Source organism: Aquarana catesbeiana, linkage group LG02, assembly GCF_042186555.1.
Source record: "Aquarana catesbeiana isolate 2022-GZ linkage group LG02, ASM4218655v1, whole genome shotgun sequence".
Classification (NCBI taxonomy): Eukaryota; Metazoa; Chordata; class Amphibia; order Anura; family Ranidae; genus Aquarana; species Aquarana catesbeiana.
The window spans coordinates 313,839,615-313,859,750 of record NC_133325.1 but is presented as its reverse complement, the minus strand read 5'-3'; the positions used below and the strand labels follow the sequence as shown (position 1 = coordinate 313,859,750).

Below are 20,136 nucleotides of genomic sequence, written 5' to 3'. Positions count from 1 at the left end.
AGCAGTCTTTAAAAAAAAAAATGTATGGGGGACTGGAACTTCACTTTAAGGACACAGCGGCTGCCCACAACTATGACGGTTGTGAATTCACGTAAGGTTTCACTACTAAAATACCACATCACTTCATAAAATAGTGCATGCAATACCTTAGTAGCATTTTTTTTAATGAATTGAGAAAACACTCCATTCACAAAGACTAAACAAGCACTTGACCCTTGCAGTTCGGGCACAGCCCCACTGCAAAGGAGGACTTTTCATTTTTTTGGAGTTCAGCTTTAAATGACTTGCCTCCTGGAAAATCAACACATTCTATACCATTGTATCCCAGCCCCTGTTTTAGATGGCCAAGTATAGGGCATGTTTTTAAATCTGTTCAGAAAACCAGTGGGGAAATGTTCTTTGGGCTTCTATGTAGATACAGTTGTGTGAAAAAATATTTGTCCTGTTCCTGATTTTTTTTTTTATATATTTCTCACACTTAAATGATTCAGATCATCAAATTTTAATATTGCACAAAGGTAACCCGAGTAAATCCAAGATGCAGTTTTTAAATTTCATTCAAGGGAAAAAAGCTGTTCAAACCTGCCTGGCCCTATGTGAAAAAGTAAAATTGCCCCCCCTCCCATGCTAAATCATGAATTAACTTTTTTTTTGGAAAGCAGAGTTAAATTTCACTTGCCACACCCAGGCCTGATTACTGCCAGATCTGTTGAATCAAGAAATCACATAAATAGAAGCTGTCTGACAAAGTGAAGCAAGCTAACAGATCACAAAAAGCCACACATCATGCCACAATCCAAAAAAATTCAAGAACAGATTAGAAATAAAGTAATGTATATGTATCAGTCTAGTAAGGGTTTCAAAGCCATTTCTAAGGCTTTGGAACTCCAGTGAACCACGGGAAAGCCATTATCCACAAATGGAGATAACTTGGAACAGTGGGGAACCTTCCCAGGAGTGGCCGACTTACAAAAATGATTCTAAGAGCATGACGACGACTCATCCAGGAGGTCATAAAAGAACCCAGAACAACATCTAAAGAACTGCAGGCCTCACTTGCCTCAAGTTAGATCAGTGTTCATGATTCAACAATAAGAAAGAGACTGGGCAAAAATGGCATCCATGCGAGAGTTCCAAACCCACTGCTGACCAAAAAGAACACAAAGGCTCATCTGACATTTACCAAAAAACATCTTGATTTTCCTCCAAGACTTTTAGGCAATTAATCTGTGGATTGATGAGACAAAAATGTTACTTTTTGGAAGGTGTGTGTCCCATTACATCTGGCATAAAAGTAATATAGCATTTCATAACAAGAACATCATACCAACAGTCAGACATGGTGGTGGTGGAGTGATGGTCTGGGGCTGCTTTGCAGCTTCAGGACCTGGGCGACTTACCATATTTAATGGAACCATGAATTCTGAGCTCTACCAGAAAATCCCAAAGGAAAATGTCCGTCCATCAGTTTGTGACCTCAAGCGCACTTGGGTTTTGCAGCAGGACAATGATCCGAAACACAACAGCAAGTCCACCTCCAAATGGCTCAAACAAAGCAAAATTTAGGTTTTGGAGTGGCCTAGTCAAAGCCCGGACTTAAATCCAATTGCGATGCTGTATCATGACCTTACACAGGACGTTCATGCTGGAAAACCCTCCAATGTGGCTGAATTAAAACAATTCTGCAAAGAAGAGTGGGCCAAAATTGCTGCACAGCAATGTGAAAGACTCATTACCAGTTATCGCAAATGCTTGATTGCAGTTGTTGCCACCAAGGGTGACACAACTGTATGTAAGGATAATGTAACACAGCCATTTTAAATGCTGCCCCTCTTGATATACATTCAGATATTATTTAGATGTATTATATGATAGTATAGGAAAACAGTTTTTCAATTTGTTCTTGCCCGGGAGTTTTTGTTTTATTCACCTCCTCCCCCCTCCCCCCCCCCCCCCCCCCCAAGTCATTTTATTTTGAATGAAGCCTCATTCCCACCCAGTTATTTCTTTGTTATCCTCTTGGGTCATGTTGCCTTACAGACAATGAATTGAGAGAAAACAAATTAAGATTTACTATTAATAATGTAATCTTCCATAAATACATCCTGGCATAGGCGTGCGCAGCCTATTACATTAGGGTGTGCACCGAAAGCTCAAGCACACATACGTGTGTGTGTGTGTGTGTGTATATATATATATATATATAGTCAAAAGTATTGGGACGCCTGCCTTTACACACACATGACCTTTAATGACATCCCAGTCTTAGTCCGTAGGGTTCAATACTGAGTTAGCCCACCCTTTGCAGCTATAACAGCTTCAACTCTTCTGGGAAGGCCATCCACAAGGTTTAGGAGTGTGTCTATGGGAATGTTTGACCATTCTTCCAGAAGGGCATTTTTTGAGGTCAGGACTCTGTGCAGGCCAGTCAAGTTCCTCTACCCCAAACTCGCTCATCCATGTCTTTATAGACCTTGCTTTGTGCACTGGTCCAATTCATTTGGTGGAGGGGGATTATGGTATAGGGTTGTTATTCAGGGGTTGGGCTTGCCACCTTAGTGCCAGTAAAGGGAACTCTTCTGTCGTCAGCATACCAAGACATTTTGGACAATTTCATGCTCCCAACTTTGTGAGAACAGTTTGGGGATCTCCCCTTCCTGTTCCAACATGACTGCACACCAGAGCACAAACAAGGTCCATAAAGACATGCATGGACTTAGCAGGGGTGGTGGGAAATTAACTTCAAGTGCAATCATTCACATTATAACCGTAACTAAAACATATACAATTAAGTGTAACACTCTAAAAAATAAAAATTCCAAAGTCCTATAATGGTGTGAACCTCCCAACTAAAAAGTTGTTGCACTTTAAGGTAATTTGTATTGCAATTATCTGTAGAGGGGTTTCCACCATCCCTGCTAAGGCAGCACTGATGGGCACTGATAGGCAGCACTGATGGGCACTAATAGGCTGCACTGATTGGCAGCATTGATGGGCACTAATTGGTAGCAGCACTGATAGGTGGCACTGATGGGCGGCACTGATGGGCGCATATTGTCAGCACTGATTGGCACTGATGGGCACTGATTGGTAGCACTTGTGGGCACTGATAGGCAGCATTGGTTGGCACTGATAGGGTGCACTGACTGGGACTGGTTGTCACCCATAGGCAGCATTGGTTGGCACTGATTTACAACATTGGTTGGCACTGATAGGGTGCACTGACTGGGACTGGTTGTCACTCATAGGCAGTATTGGTCGGCACTAATAGGCAGCATTGGTTGGCACTGATAAGCAGCATTGGTTGGCACTGGTAGGCAGAATTGGTTGGCACTGATAAGCAGCTCTGGCACGGATAGGCAGCACTGGTTGGCACGGATAGGCAGCATTGGTTGGCACTGATAAGCAGCACTGGCACTGATAGGCAGCATTGGTTGGCACTGGCACTGATAAGCAACACTGGCACTAATAGGCAGCATTGGTCGGCACTAATAATCAGCACTGATTTGCACTGATAGGCAGCACTGGTTTGCACTGGTTGGCACTGAAAGGCAGAATTGGTTGGCACTGATAAGCAGCACTGGCATGGATAGGCAGTACTGGTTGGCACTGATTGGCAGTACTGGTTGGCACTGATTGGCAGCATTGGTTGGCACTGATTGGCAGCATTGGTTGGCACTGATAAGCAGCACTGGCACTGATAGGCAGCACTGGTTGGCACTGATAGGCAGCACTGGCACGGATAGAAAGTACTGGTTGGCACTGATTGGCAGCATTGGTTGGCACTGATAGGGTAGAGGGGGAGTTTCACATTCAGGAGATCATGAGAATTGCCAGAGCTGTTCAGTGTATAAAACTGTCAGATGATGATAATGCATTGAGAGATACCAGCTGTTAAAAGTCAGCGGTGATGCTGGTGGTGGGCGGGACTGAACAGTTACCAAACAGCAACCAATAGGATGGGTCTGGGCGGGCCGCTACATTTCTCTGGCTCCACCCTCTCTCTGAAGCAGCCCAATCATTGGCTGGTGTTGGCGCTTGGTCCCGCCCACCCCCGACATCACGGCTGAGTTGTGATGACTTACAACTGAGCCGCGATGTCGGGGGTGGGCGGAACCAAGTGCTATAAACACCAGCCAATGTTTGAGCTGCTTTAGAGAGGGGGCGGGGCCACATAAATGTAGCGGCCCGCCCAGACCCCATCCCATTGGCTTGTGTTTGATGGCCGTTCAGTCCCGCCCACCCCCGACATCACCCTGACATTAAGACAGCTGGTCTCACTTCCTGCATGCAGTGTCATTATCTGACAGTTTCATACACTGAACAGCTCTGGCAATTCTCACGATCTGCTGCCTGTGAAACTGTTTCACAGGCAGCGCGGGCCACACACTCTCTTGGATGCAGCATTTTGGGGCAAATCTCTGGAGACAGCACGGGGTGATTAGGGTGTGCCCAGGCACACCCGGCACACCCCGTGCGCACGCCTATGCATCCTGGATAAGTCCTTCTCTGTACTATATTTTCCTATTTGATCTATTTTGATGTAAATGCAGTTTGTTCCTTTGAAATCACGGTGGAGGTGTGATTGGATATGACACTTTTTTTTTTTTTTAATAATTCTAGCATATAAGTTGTCAGGATCATTTCTCAGGCCCATGTTTTAAAGGGACACTAGATTCCGGTTTAAGAATAAAAAAAATCTTTTCTGTATGTATTCTTCACTCAAAGTACCTTCTGTTGCTCTCTACCTCCTCCAAATCCTCCAAAAAGAATGTGCATTCTCCATGGTCATGCTGTAAGTAAGAGCATAGCCTGCCTCTCTTTTTCACTCCAGAGATGGACTAGGGATTATAAACGGGAGTCGTAGTGTGCATAGAGCAGTGCACATGCCTGCAATGAACATGCATTGCTTGTTTCAAACAAATGGAAATGAGAGGGGAAAAGGAGAGGTTCAAGAGCTCACAGCGGATGGAGGAGGCAGAAAAAACATAGTAAGAAATTATTTCATGAAAAATAGGGCCATTATGTAGTCGATGTGTATGGATTATTTTTGAAATACAAGCATGTTTAGTGTCACTTTAACCGCTTGCCGACCGTATGCTGTATATGTACAATGGAAAGGTGGCTCTCCTGTGCAGGATCACATACTTAGTACATGATCCTGCACCTCTGGGTTTGGGGTGCGCATGCATGCCACCTGCAACCCGCTCCCCCTGTGATTAGACACAGCAGGAGCAAATCAGCAGGTCCGGCAGACTTGGTGTCCGCCCATCGCTTGGGACACGTGCAGAATGGCAGTCTACCTATATAAACAAGGCAGATTGCTGTTCTGTCAGTAGTGAAGGTGTTGATCCTGTATTTCTGAAAAGCAGGAACACGGATCAATGCCTTCCCCTTTTACAAGCACCTCACCCACAGTAACCAAGCACTGGCTAGGCTCACAGTTAACCCTTTGATCACCCCTGATGTTAAGTCCCTCCCAGCTTGTGTCAATAGTACAGTGACAGTGTATATTTTTAGCAGTGATCACACTATTTGTGTCACTGGTTCCCAAAAAAGTGTCACTTAGTGTCTGATTTTTTTTTTTTTTTCTGCCGCCGTATCGCAGTCCAGCTATAAGTCGCTGATTGCTGCCATTAGTAAAAATAAAGTGTAGTGCTGTATCTCAAAAAATGGCCTGTTCATGAAGGGGTAAATCTTCTGGAGCTGAAGTGGTTAATTCTGTTGTATTGCACATTTTGCTCTCACCGCTGGTAAAATGAATAATGTATATGCAAGTTTCTTTCGAGCAATATTACCACAGTATCGTCATTTTGTTCTCTATTTACTCTAGCGGATCTATCTAATAAACAGGAAGATGTGCCAACCTGGAGAATAGACGTCAGTGCAGAGATTAATCCAGCCACTGATACTGGAGTGCTCTTTGCTCTTGTGTCAAAGGACAAAGAAGTCCCTTTATCATTAGCTCTAATTGATTATCATTTTGCAACCAGAATGAAAAAACAGGTAAGAAGTGTATGATGTACGATATACAGTAATGTACCTGGTTCTCATGGCACTGGCTAACATTTCCACCCATTCCCCCCCAAAGGTCCCCCCCCCCCCGCAACACTTCTTTTATGTTAATTATTTGTTAAGAATCTGAATCACCACCTTTAATTTGTTATAATAATGCAGCACAACCACTCAGGGATAGGTCTGTGTCTTATTCACTTGTGTGCTTTTTCTGGAAGAGCAGAAGTATCCTGATGTTGGGCTGTAAAGTACCCATGGAGGTTGAATTATTTACTGCCTGAGCTGCTGGATAATTACTGACTCTCCATCTGATCTGCTGGAGGTTAAACTGACAGCAAAGCTTTTAGTTTTCAGCATCTTTGTAATAACAGCAATTTGAGTCTAAGTTATTAGTACGGATGAGCTCAGGTTTGGTTGGAATATACATTACATGGAGCTTCAGTGCAGGGAATGCCCTGGTTGCAGGTAATTGGGAGGTAGTGGGCACGAGTGACAGCTTCCTGCTGGGTTTGATCTGAACCCAATTTCACACTAAACCCAAGCTCAACCCAAGCTCATCCTCTGTTATCAGCATTGAGCTCAGGCAGGATGGCTTGGCCATCTGGCTATTCCACACTGGCGGAGAGTGAATACAATCAAATAAAAAAATCAATTAATGCCTGGGAAATAAGGCTGCGCTGATAAAACCATGCAAAAGTGGAGATTCACATTTTTACAAATGTCTATTTTATTCTTTTTAATAAAGTCTGCTTGTATGTGTAAGGTCCACGTAAAAAAAGGCACGGTCTTGCTATATAGGCACTTTTTCCACTGCCTTGCCATTGCCTCCTTCATTTTGTGTAGCAGATGTAAACTTTGAGTTCTGGCCTTTAGGAGCTTACTGCAGAACATAAATAAACTTTCATGGATCTTCACTGTGCAGCCCTGCCCAGTGCTGTTTAGTCTTTGCAACAAAACTGTCTGTACTGGTTCCTCTTCACTATGCATGCACACTGTGGCCCTATTCTTTCCTACATGTGAGTTGTACTCATTCAGCTGTACTAGTCATCTAAAGGAGTGCAGCACACCCACACATGTAAATGGTGCTGCAGCATGCATACGCAGTGGGAAGAGGGCACAGGGACCGTTTTTTTTGTTTTTTTTTAATGCTGGGCGGCACTTGGCAGAGCCACACAGTGTAAGGAATGTAAATATTTTACCAGGCAGACTGTGCTCAGGTTTAATTATGTGTTCTCTTTAAAGTGTGTTCTCTTTAAAGTCTCTAGTGACTTTTAACTATAGGTAAGCCTAGAATAAGGCTTACCTATAGATAGTGGAAATATCTCCTAAACGTGCGCCGTTTAGAATATACTTCACTTGTAGTGCGCCGATGATGTAATCGGCACATGCGCTGTGAAGAAACGGACCTCCATGCCGTCTCTTCCCCCAGCGCATGCGGTTACTGACGGCTCCCGCGTGGGAGTGACGTCACGCGGCTCCGGCCAGTCACAGAGCCCCCGGAAGGAAGAGGGGCGAAGATGGACGCAGCTTGCACAGGGGACAGCGATGGAGTCATTTGCAGGTAAGTGTCACACAATGGGCTAGTATGCGATGCATACTAGCCCATTATGCTTTTAACTTGCAGGCTTTTCAGGGAGCAAAAGAGGAAGTAAAACCTATCATTACTTTAAGGCCTCTTTCACACTTGTATGACTTGTCCTACAATTTGGGACTGCAAAGTCGCATGACAAGTCATTCCCCATGATTTCTAATGACTACCATTCATATTAGTATGACTTCAAGTCGTTGCAAAGTAGTAGTCCTTGCACTACTTTGGTCCGACTTTGATCCTACTTCAGCCTATTTAATATCACCAAAGTCGGATTAAAGTCGGATCGCCGTCTTAACTGATCCGACTTTGGCATGCGACTTGTGCTTGGATGATCTTGAAGGGGAACTCCACGCCAAATTTAAAAAAAAAAAAACAGCATGGGTTCCCCCTCCGAGAGCATATCAGGCCCTTCGGTCTGGTATCAATTTTAAGGGGAACCCCCACGCTGAAAAAACTGCGGGGGGTACCCCCCTAAATCCAGACCCTTGTCAGGGTCTGCGGGCGGGGAGCTTATCAGAATCTGGAAGCCCCCTTTAACAAGGGGACCCCCAGATCTCGGCCTCCCACCCGATGTAAATGAGTATCGGGTACATTGTACCCCTACCCATTCACCTGAAAAAGTGTAAAAAATAAACACAGTACACGGGTTTTTTAAGTAATTTATTAAGCAGCTCCGGCGTCTCTTCTGACTTCTTCTCCCCTCTCCAGCTCTTCTGCCTTCTCCGCTGATGTCTTCTGCCTCTGCTGGTTCTTCCCCCCCTAGGGTCTTCTCCGCTGATGTCTTCTAGCCCTCTCCGGTTCTTCTCCCTCTGTCCGCTGTCTTCTGCCTCTGCCGGGTCTTCGCTATCTTCTTGCTCTTTTCTGATGTTGACTCGATGCTCTCTCCCGCTCTAATGCTGGGTGTGCGGTGTGCCACTACTTATATTGGCATGGGACAGGGTCACCGTGTGATGTCATCCGGAGGCCCGCCCCTTATGACGTCACCGTCTGGGGCATGAAGAGTGGTGATGTCATAAGGGGCGAGCCTCTGGTGACCCCCCCCATGCCAATATAAATAGTGTCTTCTAGCACCACGCACCCAGCATTAGAACGGGAGAGAGTGTTGAGTCAACATCGGAAGAACAACAGAGGGAGAAGACCGGCAAAAGAGAGAAGACAGTGGAGAAGCCTCGACAGAGGGAGACGAACCAGCGAGGGCTAGAAGACATCAGCGGAGAAGACCCAGAGAGGGGAGAAGAACTGGCAGAGGCAGAAGACATCAGCAGAGGAGGCAGAAGACATCGCCAGAAGAGGGAGAAGAGCTGGAGAGGGGAGAAGAAATCGCAAGAGACCCCGGAGCTGCCTAATAAATTAATTTAAAAACCTGTGTACTGTGTTTGTTTTATTTTTGACACTTTTTTTTAGGTGAATGGGTAGGGGTACAGTGTACCCCATACTTATTTACAGAGGGAGGGGGGCCCAGATCTGGAAGCCCCCTTGTTAAAGGGGGCTTCCAGTTTCCGATAAGCTCCCCGCCCACAGAGCCTGACAACCAAGGGCCAGGGTTGTCGGGAAGAGGCCCTTGTCCTCTTCAACATGGGGACAAGGTTTTTTTGGAGTGGGGGGCGCAGGGGCCCCCCTGCCCCAAGTCACCCACCCCTCCTATGTTGAGGGCATGAGGCCTGGTACGGTTCAGAAGGGGGGGCGCTCACTCATCCCCACCCCCTTTCCTGACCTGCTGGGCTGTGTGCTCAGATAAGGGTCTGGTATGGATTTTGAGGGGAACCACCACGCAGTTTTTTTTTTCGGTGTGGCGGTTCCCCTTAACATCCATGCCAGACCGAAGGGCCTGGTATGCTCTTGGAAGTGGAACCCGTGCCGGTTTTTTATTTTACATTGTGCATGGCGTTCCCCTAAAGATTGATCCCCGACAATACCAGACACTGTCTGGTATGAAAGTCGGATCCCTGTTCATTGAAGTCGGATGCATGTTGGACTTCAAGTTGCAGGGCAAAATCGGATCCACAGTCACTCGACTCTCATGACGTACAAGTGTGAAAGGGGTCTAAAGGATAAGTTCACCTTTCCCAAAAAAAAAATAACAAATGTCCATAGCCTGAGGAACTAAATAAAATTGCTTAGTGGGTGGCTTTGCTGGCTCTGCTCTGTTCAACAAAAGTGAAACATTCCATTAAAAGAGTCTGCTGGAAAATTTTCCACTGAACAGCGACTGCATCCAATTAGATGCAGCTGCTGTTTGGGTATTTTGACAGCCGGCGGTGCCAGTTGTCAACATACAAAAGCTGCAGCAGGAGATTTGTTCATCTGCACTGTATAACATAAATGGACGAATCCTTTTTTTCTTGTTTAGGTATTTGTGTTTTGTATCGGCATGTCATTGGTGCCACACAGAAAGGACATTAGGCAAATATGTTACACCACTCAGAGGTTCTGACATATGAATGTACTGAAGTGATTAGCCATTGCTGTAGACTGAGCCCCCCCTGGCAACCCCAAAAAATAATACAAATTGAAAAGGGGTAGAGGGTCGGGAGATACATAAAGTAAACTTGTGGAAAAAGAAGACAATCTGTGACCAAAATATGAAGAAAACATAATAAATTGGAATAATTTTGTACTATTGTAAGCATTACATTTACATAGATGGCCATGTGTTCAATAGATTAAAATCCTGTTATTACACACTGAGGTAGAAAAAAACACAGGTATCGCACAGATAATGGTTGGCTTCTGTTGGTCATGAATACAACCAGGTCTTTTTGAGGGTCCAATATAGGGAAAATATTCAAATAGTACATGGTTAATTCAAAGGCAGCACTTATCCAATGTTTTTGTACTTCACCAAAGCCTGGATACAAGTGTGGTATCCACATTAACTTTGAATAAAATAACACCATTTAGTGTTGAATTAAAATTTTGGGGCCCAATATATATTATTATATGTTATATTTTATTTATATATATATATATATATATATATATATATATATATATTTTACATATTCTAAGTCTAAACACCTCTATCAATTATTATTTTTGTTTTTTTATAAGGACAGTGTATCAGTTTGCCATTAGTTGTATGGTAATAGCGATTATTACCTCTTGATATCTTGTTCAGAGCTTTCTGGATGCTGGAGCAGACATAATAACATGCAGTTAGTCATATGATACCATGTGAAAGCTGTCCTACAGTTTGGCTAAGACAGCAGTGTGTAAACACAGCTTGGTGTGAGACATTCTCCTCTAGCTGTTACTTGGACAGTGATGCAGTAACCTAGAGATGGATGATATAGTATTACTGAGGCAGGTTAGCTGAGGATTCGCTTCTTTAACAATGACAGCTAATTTGTTGCCTTAATTCCATTCTGCAGTTCATCATCCTGTCTGTAGGAAATGTTGTCGTGTGTCGATTAGAGGTAAATGTCTGTGATAAAGAGCACGTCGTGGAAGTCTCTGCAAGCAAGGATCGCATAGTACTTTCCTTTGATGGAGAGGCTGGACAAATAGAATTGGAGGAATCCAAATTACAACTCATTCTTTCTGAATTAAATGAACACTTGCAGCAAGGAGTAAATACCTATATTGGAGGATTACCAGGTGAATGTTTCTTTATGATCTATACTTTTTATTTGTGCAGGTGTATTTTCAAACCAGAAATACAGATGCAGTAATTTTAAGGGAAACCTTTTAATAAAGGAACCAAATTCTACCAAATTAGTCATATCTTTTGGAAAGTTTTAGTTTCCTCTGGCTTACAAGATGAATGTATCTAAATGATCAGTGGGATATCGGGGAGATTTTTATTTTTTAGTCCAATATTTCAAGAACTCTGCGTTTGTAGTTCACGTGTGGTGAGTATGCAGTTCAGTTTTAGTCACTCCTCAAGAAGGATATCCTTGAACTGGAGAAAGCCCAGATAAGGGAAACAAAACTAATAAGGAGGTTGGAGGACTTCACATATGAGGAAACATTACATTCAAGTTATTCTCCCTGGAGAGGAGACATTTAAGAGGGGATATAATCACACTATTCAAATATCCAAATAGTCACTGTTGCATTGGGCGAAACTCTAAAGAAGACACGCAGCGACACAACTGAGGTCGAACAAGAAGCATTTGTCCTAAACTGTTACATAGAAGGTGAGGTTGAAAAAAGACACAAGTCCATCAAGTCCAACCTATGTGTGTGATTATATGTCAGTATTACATTGTATATCCCTGTATGTTGCGGTCGTTCAGGTGCTTATCTAATATTTTTTTGAAACTATCATTGCTCCCCGCTGAGACCACCGCCTGTGGAAGGGAATTCCACATCCTGGCCGCTCTTACAGTAAAGAATCCTCTATGTAGTTTAAGGTTAAACCTCTTTTCTTCTAATTTTAATGAGTAGCCACGAGTCTTGTTAAACTCCCTTCTGCGAAAAAGTTATATCCCTATTGTGGGGTCACCAGTATGGTATTTGTAAATTGAAATCATATCCCCTCTTAGAGCCCTTTCACACTGGGGCGGTTTGCAGGCATTATTGCGCTAAAAATACCGCCTGCAAACTGACCCAAAACAGCCTCTACTGTTTGTTCAGTTTGAAAGCCGAAGGGCTTTCACACTGAAGCGGTGCGCTGGCAGGAGAAGAAAAAAACTCCTGCAAGCTGCATCTTTGGAGCGGTGAAGGAGCGGTGTATTCACCGCTCCTAAACCGCTGCTGCCCATTGAAATCAGTGGGGCAGCGCGGCAATACCGCGGCTATAGCCACGCTATGCGAGTGGTTTTAACCCTTTTTCGGCCGCCAGTGGGGGTTAAAACCGCACCGCTAGCGGCCGAATACGGCCGCAAAAACGACGGTAAAGCAGCGCTAAAATTAGCGCTGTTTTACTGCCGACGCCCCCACCGCCGCAGTGTGAAAGCAGCCTTAAGCATCTCTTCTCCAGAGAGAATAAGTTTAGTGCTTGTAACCTTTCCTCATAACTAATATCCTCCAGACCCTTTATTAGCTTTGTTGCCCTTCTTTGTACTCGCTTCATTTCCAGTACATCCTTCCTGAGGACTGGTGCCCAGAACTGGACAGCATACTCTAGGTGCAGCTGGACCAGAGTCTTCTAGAGCGGGAGTATTATCATTTTATCTTTGTAATTAATCCCCTTTTTAATGCAGTGTACTGTGTAAGGAGTTCTTTAATGTTAACACGGTAAAAATGTGAAACTCCCTTTCACAGTTAGTGAAACCTCATACACATTGAATCAAAATCAAAGAGAAATAAATGAAGAGACAAAATGAAGCAGCTTCAAAATCCATTCACATTACATAGCCATATGGAGTTTAGATAAATTAAAAAACCTTGAGATGTCGCAATGTACAGGGATATAACATGCACTGGATGGACCTGTGTCTTTTATTCGACCTTACCTTTTATGTAACTAAATATGCAACTCCAGTTGAGGTGGAAAAAAAAACGTACAGAATGTATGCATTTGCTTATGTTTTAGCTCCAGATAAACTGTAGCTCAATTACAAAATCCATTTTATTTCATTGTGTCCTCATGTCCTGAATGAGATCATACAGCCTGCAATGGCCAGGGTTATTATTAAAGCACACATAAACCTTTTTTAAAAGCTAACCTCTTTTTTTTTTTTTTTTTTTTTTAAATGTTCATTGAGGACCACGTTATTATGTAGATCTTTAATGCCAAAAAGTACATACACAACCAAAATGCAGACACAGTTAAGAATGTATTCTTATGCCTTATTGTTAACAGATTTTGTGTTTTTCCTGGAGTGCGCCTTATACTCATGGAAATAAAAAATATTTGGGGCAATAGCTAGACATCCAGTACACAGTATTATATTATGAGCTTCATGAATAAGATGCATTCCATTGGAAATTCACCATTATTACCATCAGCGTCAACTTTGTGGTAAAGGCTTCTTAATGGTGGTATTCATGATGGTTTTTTTTTTCCTTCTTTACTGTTCAGATGTGGATGTCACGCGCACACCAGTCACTGCATTCTATCATGGCTGCATGACCATGCGTGTTCAGCAAAAGACCCTGGACTTGGATGAAGCTGTACACAAACACAGTGACATAACCTCCCACTCATGTCCTCCAATTAAGTCTCTCAAATAGGTTCATTCCTCTTATTTTTTTTTAACCAAATATCTTTTATATATATGTATAAATTATTCTGAATTTGCAGTATTGTGTGTGTGTGTGTGTGTATAGTTTCGTAAAACACTGAAATGATGTAAGACCTACTGATTTTTACACCATGTCAAACCTTTTAGGACAGTATCACCCTCCCTGTTTGCTGGGGGAATCTGTCACTAAGTAAAATACCTGCATGAAAAACCTCTGATGGAATCTGACATTCTCTGATATCCATGCTGTATACTAGTCTTAAGTCAATGAAACAGCATGCAGTCCGGGAGTAAGAAAATGAAAGTTTCCATCTGGAGTTTGTCACCCAGATGTTTTGCTTGCTGCATGATAGATACCCTTTTTAAGATTGTAATATATTGTAAATATTTCAGAAAACTAATATTAATGGTCAGAAATGTGCAGCAAGTGCATTGCGGACTTTTGTTAGAAAGCAACTGAGAACTGTGGTAAATTATGTTGTGGCAAAGATATGTAAAACTGGAAATTGTGTTATATATTTTTAATACCTGATTTTTTTTTTTTTTAAGCAACAACTTAAAATAAAATAAAAAAGAACAAAACCTTTCAACAGTTATATTTTTATATTTTACAATTATGTCAGTTTCCCAGACCTGCACCTTTTGTTTGTCAAATAAAGAAGCATATTTGTCTGAAGGAACTGTTCTTGCTGCCTTAAAGCAGCCAAATTCTTGCTTTCCTACAGTATGGGAGAATGAAAAGAAAGATCCAGACTATTTTCTCTGGACGATACTTGTTACAGGCTTTTTTTATATTAAGCTTGAAAGCACTCAGGGACTACTTTAGCTTACAGCATGACTTACATTTTTATTCAGAGATCAAAGGTGAACTATTCAGTGTGATTCAAATGCTATGGCAAACTTGCCAGCAGCAGGATTGAAAAGACTTCATCTGCTTTAATGACATTGCTCTATTGCTGCTCCAAACCAGTAAGGTGTCACTCCATCTTTGCTTCCTCACTAGTGATCTGAAGTCGAACAGGAAGCTACCTGGTTATCACGGTACCCAAGAAGCAAGGGTATGTTCCCTTGTGGACATTGCCAGGTTTGCCCCTATGTGAACAAGACTGACACCTTCAGAGATGCACTAGGTGAACAAAGTTATCAGATACGTGATCTTCTAAATTGTTCTACAGCGAAAGTCATATATATGCTGACATGCCCCTATGACAAATTTTATATTGGGAAGGTGAAACGCCAATTTTGGACATGCATAGGCGAGCTATGCATGAAATATGCCTAAAATCAATGAGAAAAATTCAGTTAAGCCCCTAGCCAGGCACTTTGCTCAATATCATAACGATAGGTTAAAAAGTATGCAGGTCAAAGGAATCTATATTCTGAGACTTTCACAAAGAAGAGGTGACTTCAATTTGATACTGCTACAGAAGAAGTGGTGGATATACAGGTTGAAGTCCCTCCGGCCTAAGGGCCTGAACACTGAACTCAACCTGCAGGTTTATCTAGAGCAGTGGTTCTCAACCCCCTCTAGTGCCGTGACCCCTTGATAACATTTCCTAAGTTGTGGGGACCTCTAACAGTAAAATTATTTTCGTAGCGTGGGTTGTCAGCACCCAAGGCAAGACAAGTAATTTGTGCCCCTAACCACGGACATATAGGCGCTCCCTGAGTCCCTTCCACTCGTACAGTATTAAAACCCCTTATGGTACATTTTAGGATGTACCACTCTTTCTCTTTGTTTTCCTTTCTTTCTTTTTTATCTCTCTCAATCCTAATTTCTTGTGTTTTTTCCCCATCCCTCTCTCTAGCCGTCTTTCTTGTTCCTTCTCTCCCTTTTTCTTTGTTCCTCCCACTCTTTTCCTCTCCCTTCGATGTATTCTCTAATTTTATTCCTTCTCTTACTCCTTGGCGAGGGGAACGGGATGAGTGGTAGTGGGGGTGGGATGAGGTGGTGGGTGGGATCAGTGACAGTGCTGGGGGGAGTTCTGATCAGCCAACTTAGGTGCTCTTGATGAAGGTCATCTGCTGATCTGAGAACTGTAGTGGGGACTAATGGCAACTATAATCACAGGTAGTGTTACTGTGTCTCCGGCTTCACTGTGTCTCCGACTTTGTGGTGTCTTGCAGCAGTGACATCTATGCCGAAATCATGAGATAGTCTCCTTCAGCCCCTCCCACTTCACATTCCTCACCAGTCAGCTGACCTCTAGTCTCTGCCCCCCAGCCATGCTGTGAACTGAATGGGCGGCTGTGAGGAGGCTGAGTGGGCGGCCGCGGGCTCCAGGAACAGCCCAGCTGGGCGGCCACGGGCTCCAGGGACAGCCCTGCTGGGCACCCGGGAGAAGGCTGGGAGAGTGGTGTGGGATTCAGGAACTGCCCAGGAATTGGTGACCCCTGGCAAATTGTCATTCGACCCCCAGGTTGAGAACCACTGATCTAGAGGAATAGCTACATTAGCCCGAAATAATGATAGGACTTTAAACTTTTGTTATACCTTATACCAAACTCTATGCAACCGTATGTTGTTGCTCAATACGTTTAATCTTTCCGAATGTGCGTGCTTGTCTCTTTGGTGTATCGGTGTGTCTCAACCCCCCCCCCTTCCCTGCAGCCCCACTTATTTTATTTGGGGTAATTGAATAAGTGGGTATTGGCCCGATGTATCTGCTAGTCAAGAACTTGTGTGCCTCCTAGCTCTCTGAATAGTGATGGAATATTTCTCTATCACAAAAGACCGTAAGCCCAAGTAATCTGAAAATTAATCTAAGTGATGTAATTATGAACATCACCTCAATGAAAGAAAATGTAAAGCCAAAGTCATAACCGCTGGCACTGCTGTCAACACCCTGCCACAGCATGCAAAAACAAACCAGGCTCCTTTAGGAAAATTGAGTAGGGGCCACTCTATCCGAGGTGGAGACACCGTGAAAAGGAGCCCTTGGATACCCACCCGATGTCCAGATGAAGCTACGCAATCATATAGCGAAACCCGTTGATGTCATCAATGCCCAAGACTCCATCTGAGTATCCTCTGCAGTGTTGGTGAGCATACAAAGAGATCCCTTTTACTACAGAGCTGATCCAGCATTCCAACCATGTGTATGCCGGAAAGACTGGCCCCCTCAGGCAGTAACACTAACCCAGAGAGGATGTGGTGACTAGCCACAGGAACTCTGGCGGGGTCGGCTTTTCACATCAAGTAACCTGGATAGCAGTTGTTGTCTGGACTAGCACGAAGCGAACCGTTCTATGTGGAGACACCTGTTGATTGGCTGGAGACTCGTGCGGAAGTGGTAAAGTACAGCTGCCTTTGCTTGAGACTGCTTTGACGTTATACTGTGGATCTACGATATGATTGTACTTTACACCACTCAGTTCCAGCCTCTCCATAACATCCACCTACACTTGCAAGATCCCCCAACTGCATTCATTCATTCTATGATGACAGGTTTATGATCGTGATCACCTCCAGCCAGTCACTCAGTCTCTGTGATCGCCAGAGGCTTACTGTCACTCATAGTTGTTTTCCTGCGCACTGCGACCCATCGCATCCTTACGGGCAATTGTATGCCACAGACTTCCATTGCAACAGAAGAAGATGCCCTCGCTTTATTCATCCCAGCTACTATAGCATACCAACTAGAGCCCGGTCCACCCCCCGATAGCCCATGACCACACTCTTAAGCATACAGGAACTTTGCATCCATGATGGACTAGTGCCCCACCTGTTCTGCATGACTGTCTGGGACAATAGGATCGGTTATAGCACACCAGGATCAACATACATCCCCCAGTTGGTTGTCAGTTCCCCGCTCCCCCCTACTCGAGCCTCCAAGGGGCTGACACTCAGCAGCACCACCTTGACAGACTTGGTTAATTAGTGAAACGGCACTTGCTGTGGTGGTGCCCCGTGTGTCAATTAATTTGGTGTCTGGAAGTCTTTGTTTTATGTTTTTGTATTTGTGTTTTTGTTCTATGGGAGCATGCTTGTTATGCCATGCACAAGTGGTTTCAGGTGTACCCCACCTGGGCGTTAATGTATAGTAAGACCTATGTCTTTAGATGGTACATTTCTTGACAATCAATACATGATTTTATACTTTTTCATATAACAGCTGTCCACACTCTGTCACTATTTCAACATACTTGGTTTACCACCCTGGGGGACAATTTTTTCTTTGCCCTTAAGTCTATTAGATAAGGTGGCAGTTGTATTTCAGTTATTTGCCAATGTAACATGAATCTAACATGTCACTCTACCCATTCCGGGCAAAGTAACAGTGCCTCCTGATAGCCCACCTCCCAGCAAGGTATACATGTTCATCCATGTCCCTCACCAACCCATTATTTTAATGGAGCAGGGCATCTGACTATAGAGGACATGTGAAAATGCTCATGCCTGTGCATCCACTCAGCAGACACTGTCACATGCGGGAGACAAGTGATGTCATCCATAATGGTAAACTCTGGAACCAGAGCTTCATCGGGGTGGTTTTATGCAGTGGAGCAGTGAGTATACCTAGTTGGGGGGTGGGCTATCAAGAGGTACTACCACTCTGCTTCATGGCCCTATTTTACTAATATACTTGTGTTCTGTGAACAAACAGAAAAAATATTGCTCATAGTAATTTGTCCAGCTCTAATTTTTAAGCCTGCTCCTAATGCACAGTAGTTGGAATCTGCTTTCAGTAACAACTCCATCTTTCCAGTTCTCTAGTTTTAAAGAACACACCTGTCACGGAACGTCCCACACTCCGCTTGAGTGCTTCCGTCATATACCACTTCCTCCCAGTCTGTATACAGATAACAGATATTCCAACCTCTCTGAGCATCAAGACAAGGCGACACTTGCTTCACTGCTACCATGAACTCACTTTACTCAGAACCAGAATACAGTCTTATATACACAGGCGAAGATTACTCTAACAATACAAACGTAACCTAATTAACATGAGCTAATTATCTCATCCTTTATACAGCCTAGGTGGCTGAGACATGACCTTTTGCCCAGACTTGTGGTCACCGAGCTTCACACAGGATTATAAACAATAGCTGGAGCTAATTACAATTAACAATACAAACATAACCTAATTAACCTAATTAACATGAGCTCCAATAGGAGTCATCCCGTCTCCTACATTGTATAGAGGACAATGTGATCAGCTCATTCAATTAACACACATTACCATAAACATCAACACAGGGTTAATTAGAACAAACAACAATGAGTTGAATACCTTTAGAACCTAGACTAAACTTATTTACATTAAACCCATTATAGCTGACATCAGACAGGTGAATGGAGATGATGACATTAGCATCTCCTCACAGGATGTGTCCCAACAGTATAATTCAGTCTTATCATTCTAATATGGCATATAACGGGTTCCAGAGTCTGTGTGTTTTGGGGGGACATGGAGCTGAATCCAAAGTAACACCAACCCCAGGGTCCCCAGGCATACAGCTCACAGAGAGCACCATTCCCCCAAATGCTAGGGCCCATAATCGGTGGGCAACAGGCTTGCATACAGTCCTCTCCAACAGCCTCTGTTCTGGCTAGGTCTGTGACATTTCTCCCCTTTCGGCAGGAGACTAACACAGGAGGAGACTCCAGACGGGTTGACTCTGAAGTTAGTAAACAGCTCCAGTCCTCTACTGCCTATACCCACACAGTACCCCAAATAAATTGTTCCAAACAAAGCATTACTCACCCAGCCAACCTCTGCCTCTCTCAGAGAACATATCTGCCGCTGGGGAGAGGCCTGGACTGGCCTTTCTCCCTGGAATCCTTTCTGCCGCTGGAGAGAGGACAGGGTGTCTGGGCTCACTCTGTCATGCTGTTGGGGATCTGGGCCCACTGCCCAGCATCCCTGGAGTATACATGTGGAGACTGAAGTCCCATCCACCTTCACAGGAAATCCATCCTCTGTTAGTTGAGGGCAGAGTCCAGCAGTCCTCGGCCCTGTTGCCAGCCCTTCTGCTGGAAACCCCACACCATCTGTTCCGGCTAACTGTTGGAGAGGGAGGCCGACTGCCCCGCCTCCCTGGAACTCTGTAGTTGTTGCCGGTGCTGGGCAGAGGTTGGTAGCACTCTGCCCTGTTGCCAGCACTTCTGCTGGGGACTCCGCATCCTCTGCTCCGGCTAACTGTTGGGGCAGGAGGCTGGTTTCCTCCACTCCCAAACTGTGTAGCTGCCATTGGGGAGGTGAGCCGGCTGCTTCCTTTTCCATTCCCTCATCTGGCTGCTGGGACGACATGTCGATGGTACTGTCTCCCAGGTACACGGATCTTTGCTGGGGAGGAAAGCCCACTTCCTCCGCCCTGGCCAACTGTTGGGGAGGGACAACACACACCTCCTCTCCCTTCTCCCCCTGTATCTGCTGCTGGGAAGTGATTGCC

The 20,136-nt window shown here is 44.2% G+C and overlaps 1 protein-coding gene across 2 annotated transcripts in view; it reads left to right on the top strand.

Annotated features, from left to right (window-relative positions):
• Positions 1–14,319, top strand: part of GAS6 (growth arrest specific 6) — a 126,761-nt gene extending 112,442 nt beyond the window's left edge. For both annotated transcript variants that reach the window (XM_073614729.1, XM_073614727.1), the window contains exons 13-15: positions 5,834–6,006; positions 10,978–11,203; positions 13,575–14,319. In XM_073614729.1, the coding sequence (XP_073470830.1) occupies positions 5,834–6,006; positions 10,978–11,203; positions 13,575–13,726 (551 nt within the window). In that variant the 3' untranslated portion in view covers positions 13,727–14,319. The remainder of the gene's footprint in view (positions 1–5,833; positions 6,007–10,977; positions 11,204–13,574) is intronic.
• The last annotated feature ends 5,817 nt before the right edge of the window (positions 14,320–20,136 follow it).